The 15472-nt window shown below is 45.4% G+C and overlaps 1 protein-coding gene across 1 annotated transcript in view; it reads left to right on the forward strand.

Annotated features, from left to right (window-relative positions):
- GPN1 (GPN-loop GTPase 1) overlaps positions 1-15472 on the forward strand; it is an 84287-nt gene that overhangs the window by 46575 nt on the left and 22240 nt on the right. Inside the window, exons 14-15 of the mRNA XM_054022925.1 lie at positions 13083-13214; positions 13370-13495. Coding sequence (XP_053878900.1) covers positions 13083-13214; positions 13370-13495 — 258 coding nt within the window. The remainder of the gene's footprint in view (positions 1-13082; positions 13215-13369; positions 13496-15472) is intronic.

The raw sequence follows: 15472 nt of genomic DNA on the forward strand, positions 1-15472 counted from the left end.
ATACACACATACAGAGAGCATAAACAGGTGGGAGTTGTCTTACCAACTCTGAGAGGCCAATTAATTAAGAGGAAAAAAAAAAAAAAAAACTTTTGAAGTGATAATCAAGCTAGCGGAGTACAGACAGTGTGATAAGAAGTGTGAGAGTACTTACAAGGGGAGATAGTCAACGTTTGTAATGGCTCAGCCATTCCCAGTCCTTATTCAAACCGGAGTTGATTGTGTCTAGTTTGCATATCAATTCTAGCTCTGTAGTCTCTCTTTGGAGTCTGTTTTTGAAGTTTTTCTGTTGTAATATAGCCACCCGCAGGTCTGTCACTGAATGACCAGACAGGTTAAAGTGTTCTCCCACTGGTTTTTGAGTATTTTGATTCCTGATGTCAGATTTGTGTCCATTAATTCTTTTGCGTAGAGACTGTCCGGTTTGGCCAATGTACATGGCAGAGGGGCATTGCTGGCACATGATGGCATAGATCACATTGGTAGATGTGCAGGTGAACGAGCCCCTGATGGTATGGCTGATGTGATTAGGTCCTATGATGATGTCACTTGAATAGATATGTGGACAGAGTTGGCATCGGGGTTTGTTACAAGGATAGGTTCCTGGGTTAGTGGTTTTGTTCAGTGATGTGTGGTTGCTGGTGAGTATTTGCTTTAGGTTGGGGGGTTGTCTGTAAGCGAGGACAGGTCTGTCTCCCAAGATCTGTGAGAGTAAAGGATCATCTTTCAGGATAGGTTGTAGATCTCTGATGATGCGCTGGAGAGGTTTTAGTTGGGGGCTGAAGGTGACAGCTAGTGGTGTTCTGTTATTTTCTTTGTTGGGCCTGTCTTGTAGGAGGTGACTTCTGGGTACTCGTCTGGCTCTGTCAATCTGTTTTTTCACTTCAGCAGGTGGGTATTGTAGTTTTAAGAATGCTTGATAGAGATCTTGTAGGTGCTTGTCTCTATCCGAGGGATTGGAGCAAATGCGGTTATATCTTAGAGCTTGGCTGTAGACAATGGATCGTGTGGTGTGTCCTGGATGGAAGCTGGAGGCATGTAGGTAAGTGTAGCGGTCAGTAGGTTTCCGGTATAGGGTGGTATTGATGTGACCATCGCTTATTAGCACAGTAGTGTCCAGGAAATGGACCGCTTGTGTGGATTGATCTAGGCTGAGGTTGATGGTGGGATGGAAATTATTGAAATCATGGTGAAATTCCTCAAGGGCTTCTTTTCCATGGGTCCAGATGATGAAGATGTCATCAATGTAGCGCAAGTAGAGTAGGGGCGTTAGGGGACGAGAGCTAAGGAAGCGTTGTTCTAAGTCAGCCATAAAAATGTTGGCATATTGTGGGGCCATGCGGGTACCCATAGCAGTGCCGCTGACTTGAAGGTATATATTGTCCCCAAATGTGAAATAGTTGTGGGTGAGGACAAAATCACAAAGTTCAGCCACCAGGTTAGCTGTGACATTATCAGGGATACTGTTCCTGATAGCTTGTAGTCCATCTTTGTGTGGAATATTGGTGTAGAGGGCTTCTACGTCCATAGTGGCCAGGATGGTGTTTTCTGGAAGATCACCGATGGATTGTAGGGGCAGGTGAGCCGGCGGCGGGGGGGGGGAGGTAGGGGGCTGAGGAGGTAAGCGGGGGGGGGGGGCAGGTGAGCCGGCGGCGGGGGAGGAGGGTGGGCTGAGGAGGTAGGCGGGCGGGTGGTGGCCAGGGGGCAGGTGAGCCGCCGGTGGGGGAGGAGGGATGAGGAGGTGAGCGGGAGGGCAGTGGCTGGGGGGCTGGTGAGCCGCCGGTGGGGGAGAGGGGATGAGGAGGTGAGTGGGAAGGCAGTGGCCGGGGGGCTGGTGAGCCAGCGGCGGGAGGGGAGGGCGGGCTGAGGAGGTAAGTGGGGGGGCAGGTGAGCCAGCGGCTGGGGGGGAGGGTGGGCTGAGGAGGTGAGCGGGCGGGCGGTGGCCAGGGGGCAGGTGAGCCGCTGGTGGGGGAGGGGGGATGAGGAGGTGAGCGGGAGGGCAGTGGCCGGGGGGCTGGTGAGCCGGCGGCGGGGGGGAGGCTGAGGAGGCAAGCAGGTGGGCAGTGGTGCGGGGTGAGGAGGTGAGCAGGCGGGCAGAGGTGGGAGGGCAATTGGGAGAGGGAAATGCCAGAATGCCCCCGACGGTCCCAAATGTTCCTGGCTCATTAAGGCTTGACAGTCTCTGGGGGGAATCGCTGCTAATCCCAGGACCAGACAGGCTGTTGTGTTTGGATCGGGGGGGTTCAACTTTTTCATAGTGTGGAAAACTGGTTAATGCAGGGACTACCTCATGAGTTTCATGTGCCTGTCGTCACTACAGCAACTGCTTCCATGGAAAAGCCACCTTAGGAGGATGTTTAAATGTATATTTAGCATCTTTCTATCTCACAGTCAGAAGCAGCTGGCCCCATGTGCACACACCCAGCTCTCTGGACTCAATCCCACCATGCTTTGGGAACCTGTGCAGCCGAGTCTGTCCCCAGCAATGCAAAGGCAAAGTGAGGACAGGATCAAATCAAATGTCCATCCCCGCGTTAGAAAAGAGAGAACTATGACATACTGCACATAAATCCAAACCACTTCGTTAGCTGAAGAGTTAAGCTGTAAATTTTAGAGGAGCCCAGTGAAGCCCATCAACAAATCTCACTTACAAATACTCGACAGCTTCCCTAAAAACCCAAAGGCAGGATAGTCTAGAAATGAACAGTTCAGGGATCCAACCCCACAGCCATATCATTCTTCCCTGTTCCTCACCATCCTGCCTGCCCTGCCCTGCCCCCAAGAATTTTAGCCACATCCCACCCAATCCAGGGCCCCACCTCTTCCTCTGCAGAGCAGCCCTTGCCGCAGAGCTAGGACTCAGCAGAAGGGCAGTTTCAATAATTTACAGAGTCAATGTTATAAACATGACACAGGTCTTTGTGATTCCCCCAGTAACACCCAGAGGCCCCCATCCGACTCAGCCAGACACCTGATGTTTGGGGCCAAGCCATTTTGGGGGTAGGAAGCTAGGAAAATGTTCAGAAAGGGAATGATGGATATTTGTGAAATACCTTAATTGCAAAACCCCTTTTCTGAAGGTTACCAAACCTCCCAGACAAATCCTAACCCTAACCCTGGCCTAAGAGAGCTCAGGGGATCTGGTAATTTTTTGGAGAACTTGCACGGAAGTTAAAAATGGATCTTAGTTGTAAGTTAGGATCAGTCTGAACTATGGAGTGGCTACCACTGGCCCATTACATCCGGGTGAGCAACCAGCATTGGGCCTGATGCTGTCTGGAGGTGCGGCTTTTCACGCCTACCTCATTCATTCAACAGGGCAATCGATTACAAAGTGGGGGGGAAGATCTTATTCTACTTCTAGCAAAAAGACATTTTTCTTTTACCTTAATTATACTACCTCAGGGGCCCACTATAACACATTACCAAGGTTCAATACAAAGTCATATAAAAGTTATACAAAAATGCATAATGCAGAGATTTATCTACAACTGCATTGATTGACTGCCGTGTGCAGTAATATAGTGACCCCAGGTCTTTGAATGAGGCTTTATACTTAGGAGGGGGCGAGTGGTGAGTCGGAGGCGAGCGGGTGGGCAAGTGGCAGGTGGGAAAAGAGGCGAACAGTGAGCCAGCAGGGGTTCTAGGAGTAGGCATGGGGGTTTCTGGCAGGTAAGGGAGAAGGTGAAAGGAGGTGAGTGGTGGGTGGGGGACTGACTAGGAGGGACGCAGCAAGCCAGCGGGGGAGCTAGGGGGTGTGATGGTGGGGCCGAGCGGGGAGGGGCTGGGTCCTGTTTTACTGCTGTGATCTGGTCACCCTATCCACACCATTTCTTTCCCCCTCTACACTACAGGCTTCCACACATTGTCAGTGTGCCTGACATACAATTGTTTGCTTTAATTGAAAAATTCTTAATAAAGTATCTCCCCCCCCCCCCCCCCCAAAAAAAAAAAAAAGCAAACAAACAAAACTTCCTTTTCGGCTCACTGCTGTTTCGGCTGGGCGGCGCTGGGGAAGGAGGGTTTGTTTCCGCAGGGCGGGCGGCGCTGAGGGGAGGGGTTGGCCCTCAACTGTTTTCTTTGGAGTAATATGGCCCTCGCTGCTTTACGAGTTGTGCAGGCCTGTCTTAGGCTATGTCTACACTGCAGACTTTTGTTGCCAAAAGTTATGCTCTTTTAATTAAAGTGCTTTAATTAAACCACTGTTGCATGTCCACATTATGCTCCTTGTGTTGGCAGAGTACATCCACACTAACAGCTCTCGCATCGACACTGAGAGCAGTGCACTGTGGGTAGCTATCCCACTGTGCAACTGGCTGCAGGGTGCTTTGGGAAGGGTTTGCAATGCCTTATGGGACAGGTACAGTGTCATATGATGTAGGTTTTTCAATCCCATTGTTCCATGGGGATCTTACTAGAGTGCCAGACACTTTTCAACTAAAATGTGTGTGTGTGGGGGGGGGGGGGGGGGAGACAGGGACAGGGAGCGTGGGGGGGAGAGGCAGAGACTGTATCTGTGTTCCCCTTCCCTGTCCAATTCTCTCTAGCTTCTCATATTCCTCTCCTGGGAATTTCTAGGACTTGAGTGGGCCAAGGAGAAGGGAATTGCAAGTAGATGAAGACCTAGACACACATTTTCCATCTTACTCTAAGTGTTCCCAGTAGCCTTACTCCCATCTTAACTCAGAACCTTAAGCAGGGTAGGAGCTGTCTTAGTACTGAATTATGTTTTGTTCCCCCCCCCCAGTCACTGAGGAAAGCCACGAAGAACCAGCCTTCAGAAACTTCATGCAGGAGACAAGGATGAAGTACCAGAATAGAAGTAGCCACTAAGAGACTTTCAGAAGCAAAGCGCTGCAAACCCTTCGACTGGCGAGAACAGCAAGAGCAAACTGTCCACCACCTTCTGTGCTGTGAAGACACCAGTGCAGCCTTGTATGCAATCTAACTTCCGTGAAGCACTTTCTCTGATATTTAAATATCTGTACTTGCAAAATCAGTTGGTTACTGTGAGCTGGAGTTCTGACTTCAGGTGTTTAACCTTTTGCCATTGTGACTTTTAAAACAAAATAAGGATTGCACTTTTCCCTTTTCTCCAAATAGTTTTGCTCCGCCTTGTTGGGAACTTGAATTCCTGATGTGTCAGCATTATTGTCTGGAGTTTTGGTCCACCCCTGGGAGTTCAACACCATCCCCACATTCAAAGCTCATGGTTTCTCTTGGGTGCAGGGGATGGGTGAGACCTCTGCTGGAAAGCTCTTCTGAGAATTGTCTCCATTTAGTTATGGTGGTGGCTCAAATTCAGAGGGTTGGGGCAATAGTCTTGTGTGATAACAGCCAGAGCCTCAATTTTAAATGTATTCCCTATTAAATTCTGCAGCTAAAATTTGATCAGAGGCTAGAAAGGTCTTTTCAAGAACTTGTTTCTAAATGGAGTTTTCTCTGAGTTACTGAAACAGGGTAACTGAAATGTCACTGCAATCCCATGTTTGACATTTTATTTTGTTCTGTAATTTATTATAAAGTATTTTTTGCTATTGACAAATGGCTTAGTGGTGATTGGGAATGACAGAGTTGGACTCTTTCTTGCTATGGGAGGTTCATTGAATAAGCTTGCTCTGCATGCTTGCAGCACACCCAGAGGCACAACACTGGGAGTGAGCTGCGTGCCTGAAGCCATAGTATCTTGAGCTGTGAAGCTAAACGGCATTTCATCTGGTGACCAGAGATACTGAAAACGCAGATGCTACAGGAAGTGGTGTTAGTGATTCAGTAGCTGGTGCTCCTTCCCTGTGAGTCAAAAATGAACTAATACCCTGCATAGTGGTGTGAGCACTGTGCTGCTCACCTACAATTGCTCATCAGTTTCATTCTTATTCCAAATAGTTCTAAAACTTTTTGACCCCCAAGACAAGCAAAATGAAGGGTGCTATCCAAGTCGGGAAGAGGGAAATCTTCCCATTACCTACAGTTACACTTATTTTCTATATACATTATCCTTCATCAGGAGGTTTTTTCGTAGATTTTAAAGCCAGAAAGGATCATTAATATCATGTAATCCAACCACCTACATGCACAGGCCATTAAATCGCACGCGGTAATTACTACATCAGTCCCATAATTTCTTTTTTGAGCTATATCATATATTTTAGAAAGATATCCAGTCTTGATTTTAAACTTCAAGTAAGAGAATCCACTGTGTTTCTAGGTACATTGTTCCAATGGTTAATTATAATCACTATTAAAAATGTGCTCCTTACTTCTATTTTGTTGGCAGTATTGTAACTGTGCTGGTCCCAGGATATTAGAGAGACATGGTGGTTGAGGTAATATCATTGATGGGACCAACTCCTGTTGGTGAAAGACAAGCTTTCGAGCTGCATAGAGGAGTTCTTCAGGTCTGGGAACTTATTCAAGGTGAAGTGGCCCATTAATACCTCTGTAGTCCTAGGACAAAAAAGCGGGTTAGTTGGTTACAGATTGTTTATAAAAAGCCATATCATAGGAGCGAACACTTTTTCACAAAACAACCACTCCATACCTGACTTCATTCCTCATCCACATGGGATACTTGCACTCCGCCTTAAAAAACGAGCCTGGAAACTTAATTTAATAATTTAGCTGGATGCTAAAAATCGTGGTCTTATTAATGACACTGGATTTATGGCTTCTTACAACAATCGGTAACCCACTAACCCCCCTTTTTTTGTCCTATGACTGCAGAGCTGCACACCCTTCAACAAGCTAGAACGCCATTCTGGCTTCCACCTACTCTGCCTCAGTCAAGGTTGTGGGGTGTCCCCCAGTCCAGCTCCTACAGAAAGAAGGAGAAAGACAACGGGTTTAGGTAACAGCACACTTCGTCTTCCCGCTCTTCTGCCCAGCCTACCCCCTCTAGAGACCAGGGCAGCCAGAAACATGCATTTTGAGGATGCGCCCAAGGATGGCACCCCAGCCACTGCCCAGGATCATCCACCTGCTTTTTCCTCAACTGTCTATGCCCTCTCCGGTCAGCCTGGTCGCAGCTGACTTCGGACTGTTGGGTGCTCAACACAATTTCTTTGGGCTACATCCTGCAATTTGTGGCACCCCCCTTTCAAGCCTCTGGCATTCTGTTCTCTCCTCTTCCTTTCTTGGAAGGTCGCGTTCTTGGTCGCAATAAGTTCATCCCACAGGGTCTCTGAGATGAGACCACTTACCTTGGAATCACCCTATACAGTCTTTTACAAGGACAAGGTCCAACTGCATCCACACCCGGCTTTCCTGACCAAGGTGATCTCCCAGTTTCATATGGGCCACATTTATCTGCCCGTCTTTTTTCCAAAGCCACATAAGCTGGAGGAGGAAAGTTGGCTGCATTCCCTAGATGTCAGAAGGGCGCTAGCCTTCTACATTGAATGGACCAAGCCATTCCGCAAATCGACACAGCTGTTCGTCGCGGTGGCTGACAGGATGAAAGGTCGTCCGGTGTCCGCTCAAAGACTTTTCTAGGATCACCGCCTGCATTTGCTACTGCTATGACCAGATGAAGGTGCCACCTCCAGTGATTGTCACTGCCCACTCAACCAGCGCGCAAGCCTCTTCAGCAGCTTTCCTAGCCCAAGTGTCTATCCAGGACATCTGTATGGCGGCCATCTGTCCACACATTCACGTCCCATTACGTGCTTACCCAACAGGCCTGGGACAATGCTGGCTTTGGTAGAGCAGTACTGCAAACGGCTAGATTGTGAACTGAGCCCACCTCCAAGGATACTGTTTTTATGAGCCATCTAGAATGGAATCAACATGAGCAAGCACTCAAAGAAGAAAAAACGGTTACCTTCTTTTCATAACTGTTGTTCTTCGAGATGTTTTGCTCACATCCATTCCATTACCTGCTCTCCTGCCCCTATGTAGGAGTTGCTGGCAAGAAGGAACTGAGAAGATCATTGGGTCGGTGGTTAGACAAAAATTGGTATTGTAGACATGGCCTAAGTTCATCCCTGGTGCTAGCTGCTTCCTCCCCATCAACTCTAGAAACAGATTTTGTGAGGGTTTCTCTTTCTTCTCTCTGTTACTAAGGGGAAAATAGAAGAAGAGAAGCAGCAGCATTGCTCTCGAGAGAATTATGATTTTGCACCTATGACTCTGGATCTTACCCTGCTTGCTGATGACTCCATTGGTATCGACTACAGGCAATACCTCCACTTCATCAGTGCAGTTTCCTTGAGCTCCTACCTATGAGATATATTCTACAGCTGAAGAATCTGCAGAAGATCTGGGTTTGATATATTTGGTTGCTGTAACCAGAACGTACTGTGACAGGTTCGACCCCCCCCCCCACTTCTGGGATGCCACCTGATGTACTGGGGTTTCACTGAGCCCCTCCTGCTCCACCAGCCTGGATTCCCTCTCTATGTTTTGCTGAATTAGGCTCTCCGGCCTCTTGCAGCACACGCGCACACACAGGTAGGGCCACACCCAGCTGCAGACACAGACTGAAGTCACCTCTGTGTGAGAGGATTCACCCAGCACTCATAAGCACACCCCTTTTGGGGAATAAACCCAAAATAATAGTCTTTTGCTGTATAGAAAAATCTGCACAGCGCAAGCTTATAAAAATTCACCCTCTCCCTCAATGTGAAGAGAGAGATGCACAGCTTCTCCCCTCTTCTCCCCTGATATGGATTGCACAAACTGGGTTTAATAATAAACAAAAACATGTTTATTAACTATAAAAGGTAGATTAAGTGATTATAAGGGATAGAAAACATAACAAAGCAAATAAAACAAAACACGCATACTAAACTTAAGATCTTACAGAGACTGGTTTCAAGAAGCAATTCCTCACCCTAAATGTTATTTTAGGTAAGTTGCAACATTTCAGTAGCTTAGAGTTTCAGTTATTTTTTCTTACAGACTGGACCCAACTCTCAGTCAGGACTCACTCGTGACTTTCCCTTCAGGTTAGTTCCTTCGTCCCTTCTGGTTCTTTCAGCAGTCCTTCTTCTTGGGTAGGCAATGGAGGAGAGTCCAGATTAACCCCTTCCCCAGCCTTAAAAGGATTTACCTAAGGCAGGAAACCTTTCTTTGATCCCCATCTCCCTACAGAGGAAAAGTACCAGCAGTGTCCAAGGTGGTATTTTGTATCAGGTGATCTTAGCTGTGACACTACCAGATAAGGTGATATGTCCCAGGACGCCTCTCAGGAAGGCTTATCAAGACTCTGATGGATGGTTGTCTGGTGGGTGTCTCACAAATACACACACATTTGTAATTGTTACATAATAAATATTCCTAACGTTAAATACAGAAATAATACATGCATACAAATTGGATAATCGCATTCAGTAAATCATAACCTTTCCAATGATACCTTACATGAGCATCTTACATAAAATATACCTTACTTACGCCATATGCATATCATAACCATATTTCTATGAAGAATATGGGGTGTAACATCACACCCAACTCTTTCATGTAATTCGAGCGTTGCACCCTCTATATGTTCCACCTCTGAGGGACTTACTAGCTTTAAGCCACAACCAAGCACTCCAAGAGGCTTCATTCTCCCGTTCTTCCCTCCTCTCCTTCCAAGACACTAAGGGTACGTCTATACTTGCCTCCGGGTTTGGCAGTAAGCAATCCATCTTCTGGGATCGATTTATTGCGTCTTGTCTAGACGCGATAAATCGATCCTGGAAGTGCTCGCCGTCGACGCTGGTACTCCTGCTCCGCGAGAGGAGTATGCGGAGTCGACGGGGGAGCCTGCCTGCCCCGTGTGGACCCGCGGTAAGTACCTTGTAGTTCGAGCTAAGGTACTTATGCAACTTCAGCTACGTTATTCACGTAGCTGAAGTTGCGTATCTTAGTTCGAACTGGGGGGTTAGTGTGGACCAGCCCTAAGAATGCATTCTCATTCCCCAAATTCTCCTGGGGAAAAAACAATTCTTGCAAGTCAATTGCAGAAATATAATTTAGGCAGGCCAAAGCAGAATTTGAAGAACATCTAGCAAAAGACACAAGAACTAACAGCAAAATATTTTTAAGTACATCAGAAGCAGAAAGCCTACCAAATAATCAGTGGGGCCACTGGACGATCAAGGTGCTAAAGGAGCACTCAAGGGGGACAAGCCATTGCAGAGAAGCTACATTAATTTTTTTAAAAAGCAACAGAGGGTCCTGTGGCACCTTTGAGACTAACAGAAGTACTGGGAGCATAAGCTTTTGTGGGTAAGAACCTCACTTCTTCAGATGCAAGACGAAGAATCTTGCATCTGAAGAAGTGAGGTTCTTACCCACGAAAGCTTATGCTCCCAGTACTTCTGTTAGTCTCAAAGGTGCCACAGGACCCTCTGTTGTTTTTACAGATTCAGACTAACACGGCTACCCCTCTGATTAATTTTTTTGTATCCATTTTCACTGCAGAGGATGTGAGGGAGATTCCCACACCTGAGCCATTCTTTTTAGGTGATATCTGAGCAACTGTCCCACACTGAGGTGGCAAGAGAGGAGGTTTTGGAAGAAATTGATAAATTGAACAGTAATAAGTCACCAGGACCATTCACCCAAGGCTTTCAATGAAACAAAAATATAAAGTTGCAGAACTCTAACTGGTATGTAACATATGACTTAAATGAGCCTCTGTGCCAGATGACTGGTGGATAGCTAATGTACTGCTGATTTTTTTTATTATTATTTTTTAACGTTGAGGTTCCAGAGGTCATCCTGGCAATTCAGTCTGGTAAGCCTAACTTCAGTACCAGGCAAATTGGCTGAAACTATAGTAAAGAACAGAATTATCAGACACAGACATGAATATGATATATTAGGAGAGTCAACAGGGCTTTTATAAATTGAAATCATGTCTCATTAATCTATTAGAATTCTTTGAGAGGGTCAACAAGCATGTGGCAAGGGTGATCCCGTGGATATAGTGTTCTTGGATTTTTCATGGATCAGTAACTGGTTAACAGATAGGAAACAATGGGTAGGAATAAACAGTTTTCACAGTGGAGAGGTAAATAGGGTCCCCTAAGGATCTGTACTATGGCTACTGTTCAACATATTTGTAAATGCTCTGGGGAAAAGGGGTGAACAGTGAGGTGGCAACATTTGCAGATGATACAAAACTGCTCAAGAGAGTTAAATCCAAAGGTGACTCTGAAGAGTTACAAAAGAATCTCACAACATTAGGTGACCTGGCAACACAATGGCAGATGAAATTCAATGTTCGTAAACACAAAGTAATTCACATTGGAAAACATCATCCCAACTATACATACAAAAGGATGGGGTCTAAATTAACTGTTACCACTCCAGAAAGAGACCTTGGAGTCATTGGGGATTGTTCTCTGAAAACGTCTGGTCAGTGTGCAGCAGCAGTCAAAACAAGCTAACAATGTTAGGAACCGTTAGAAAAGGGATAGATACTAAGACAGAAAATATTGTAATAACTATAGAAATCCATGGTATGCCCACATCTTGAATACTATGTGCAATTCTGGTCTTCCCCATCTCAAAAAAAGATATTAGAATTGGCAAAAGTACTAAGAAGGGCAACAAAAATTAGTAGGGGTATGGAACAGTTTCCATAGGAGGAGAGAATAAAGATGGAAAAGAGATGACTGAGGAGGGGGATATGATAGAGGTCTATAAAATCATGAATGGTGTGGAGAAAGTGAATAGGGAAGTGTTATTTACCCTTTCATATAACACACAAACCAGCAGTCACCCAATTAAATTAATGGGCAGCAGGTTTAAAACAAACATAAGGAAATATGTCTTCACATAATGCACAATCAGCCTGTGGCAATTGTTGCCAGGGGATGTAGAGAAGGCCAAAAGCATAACTGGGTTAAAAAAAGAATGAGAAGTTCATGGAGGATGGGTCCATCAAAGGCTATTTGCCAAGATGATCAGGAGCACAACCCATGCTCTAGATGTCCCTAAACCTCTGACTGCCAGAAGCTGGGACTGGACAATGGGATGTATCACTTGATAATCGCCCTGTTCTGTTCTTTCCCTCTGAGGCACTGGCCACTGTTGGAAGACAAGATACTGGGCTAAATGCACCATTGGTCTGACCCTGTATTGCCGTTTTTATGTTCTGTACTCAAGTTGTACAGGAACCACTTCCAGCTTATTCTCCAGTGTTTGATAATTACTGACACTCTTGGAAACGGAATATGTTCCACCAGTTGTTCCTATTGATACAGTGACTCAGGGACTCTGACATCACTTTGTCTGATAATGTGGACTAGTCATCTGTAGCTCCTCTCCCTAACCACAATGACTTTCAGCAATTCCATGATCAAGTTGAAAAGATAGTTGACCCCCTGCTACATGGCACACAGAGGAATGCTCAGGCACTTTAAGCTCCAAGGGTGGAAAGTATCCTTTAGATTTTTCAGGTGCTGAGGTCACAGCTGAGAATTCTTGTAGCAAGCTCTAATTATACTATAGTAACTGGGAGAGTGGGGGCATAAGGGAGAGAAGGACCCTAGCTGTGCAGACAGTCTAGATGGATCTTCCCCATGGAGGGCCGGAAGTCCCAGATCTTCTGCCTCCTTTTGATTACTGGGGCTGTATTTGGTGAAAGCTCAGGTCATTAATGGTGATGAGGATAGCTCTTACCTGGGTCATTAACACCAGTGATGATTATGGGTCATATTGACTGCATTTCCTCAATTGAGCAGTGATAGTATGTCATTTCTGAGAAAGTTAGTCTCCAACAATCAAAAGGGGTTCTAACAAACATCAACTCAAAGCTTTCCTGATGAGGCCTGGGAATCCTCTGGCCTCTTTCTGTGGGTTCCAGGCTCTTATTTTGACTAGGGACTAGAGGTTTGGAACTAGAGACTTTCAGCAGAAAAGTGTGGGCTGGTCATAGACTTAAAGCTTCCAGAGAAGATCCCCAAAGTGTGATACTACTATGCATGTTTAGAATGGCTGGTGTTCACCTCCCTATGGTGGGTGCAGTGATCCTGTATGTACCTGAGAAGCACAAGGAGATCCTTTCTGTCTAGTTATTGTCTGTGGTGGCTTGTTTTGTGGGGTGCCAGAATGAGTGAGGTTTCCCCTTCCTCCTGCCTCTGCAGGGTTTGTTCATGTTCCAATTCCAACCCGAAAAATCCTTCCATTACAAAGGGCTAAAGCTCAGCCAGTATTATCAAGGCGCCCACAAAGAGAGAACATGAACCAGCTCATCTATGGGAAGGAAAATGAGATGGGTAAGTGCCTGAAGGGCATCCTCTGTCCCCACACAATGCTCTACTTGGGGGCAGTAACTGGGTCTGTGGGGCCCCATAGTCTCCACCCCCTTGTCTGGCCCCAGCATTTACATTTTGTGTAGAGATGATTAATAACAATCTTTGTTGTACCTTAGTTTATGTCTTCATCCGCATTAACAGTGCAGGGACAGTCCTGCCCTGCTCCTCTGAACAGCTGGGGACAAAGACGTGGATGGATCAAGTTTACAAATGGACCAAGGACACTGGGCAGGAAATTCAAGGTGCTGTAAGCCCTCCTCCAACCTCCCTCCTAGTACTGAAGCTCTCTGTTAATTCCCCTGTGTTGGCTAGGCAGGTGGCATGAATCAGGGCCTCCCTTCATTAGGGTAGAGAACCTACATCGCCCCATTTGTCTCTTCTCTGCCCCGCAAATGGTTTGCATTAGAACCAGTATTTGTAAGACCTCTTCTGGTGTATTCACTGTGTTCCTGACCACTGCTGGCCTAAGAGCCTGAAGTCACTGCTTTGCTTCTGGACAAAAAAAAGGTGCTCAGATTTTCTCTGTGATTAATTCATTGGCTGCTTTGCCTCCTCTTACTTGTAAGAGTTGGATACATCAGCCTTACTTGCTGTTACAAATGCTTTGAGCACACTTTGTGTCAGTTTAGCCTGTTGTCAGTCACCAGCACAAGGAACTAGTCCAGCTTCCAGTGTTATTGTGTTGGGACCAGCATCTCCAGCTCACTTCTTCACCTTTAGGGTGAAATTTACCCCAGGATAGAAGGCCTAAGAGCACCTGAATCTTCCAAGACTTGTCCTGATCTTTTCATGTGTGCTAATTCACCCATAGTCCTCAAATGTTGTTCAGATGTATTGTCATCTGGCACCTCCATTTGGGACAGAATCATGGATTCTAAGGACAGAAGCAACCATTGTAATTATCTAGTTCAACCTCCTGCATAGCACAGGTCAGACCATTTCACCTAGTGTAATCCTGTATCAAGCCCAATAACTAATTTTTGAACAAGTGAATGGCCCATGATACTTGTAAGAACTTGGCACCTATTTCCAATGGAGCTGCTGCCAGCTCCCCAATTTGGTTTTAATTAGGGCTGTCGATAAATTGCAGTTAACTCACGCAATTAACTAAAAAAAATTGTAATTACAAAAATTAATCGCGATTAATCTCAGTTGTAATCACACTGTTAAACAATAGAATACCAATTGAAATTTACTATATATTTTGGATGTTTTTCTACATTTTCATATCTATTGTATTCTGTGATGTAATTGAAATCAGTATATATTATTTTTTATTATGACTATTTGCACTGTAAAAATGATAAAAGAAATTGTATTTTTCTATTCACCTCATACAGGTACTGTAGAGCAATCTCTGTCATGAAAGTGCAACTTACAAATGCTGATTTTTTTTGTTACATAACTGCATTCAAAAACAAAACAATGTAGAACTTTAGAGCCTACAGGTCTAATCAGTTCTACTTCTTATTCAGCCAGTCACTAAGACAAACAAGTTAGTTTACGTTTACAGGAGATAATGCTGCCCTCTTCTTATTTACAATGTCACCAGAAAGTGAGAATAGATATTTGCATGGCACTTTTGTAGCTGGCATTGCAAGGTATTTATGTACCAGATATGCTAAACATTCATGTGCCCCTTCATCCTTCGGCCACCATTCCAGAGGACATGCTGATGATGCTCATTAAAAAAATTTGTTAATTAAATTTGTGACTGAACTCCTTGAGGGGAGAATTGTGTCTCCTGTTCTGTTTTACCCGCATTCTGCCATATATTTAATGTTATAGCAGTCTCAGATGATGAGTTCATTTTAAGAACACTTTCACTGCATATTTCACAAAACTCAAAGAAAGTACCAATGTGAGATTTCTAAAGATAGCTACAGCACTCGACCCAAGGTTTAAGAATCTGAAGTGCCTTCCAAAATCTGAGAGGGACAAGGTAGGGAGCCTGCTTTCAGAAGTTATAAAAGAGGAACACTCTGATGCGGAAACTACAGAACCTGAACCACCAAAAAAGAAAATCAACCTTCTGCTGATGGCATCTGACTCAGAAGATGAAAACAAACATGCGTTGGTCCGCACTGCTTTGGATTGTTATCGAGCAGAACCCGTCATCAGCATGAACACATGTCCCCTGGAATGATGGTTGAAGCATGGAGTGACATATGCATCTTTAGTGCATCTGCAACATAAATATCTTGCAATGTTGGCTACAA

This window comes from Malaclemys terrapin, chromosome 3, assembly GCF_027887155.1.
Source record: "Malaclemys terrapin pileata isolate rMalTer1 chromosome 3, rMalTer1.hap1, whole genome shotgun sequence".
Taxonomy (NCBI): Eukaryota; Metazoa; Chordata; order Testudines; family Emydidae; genus Malaclemys; species Malaclemys terrapin.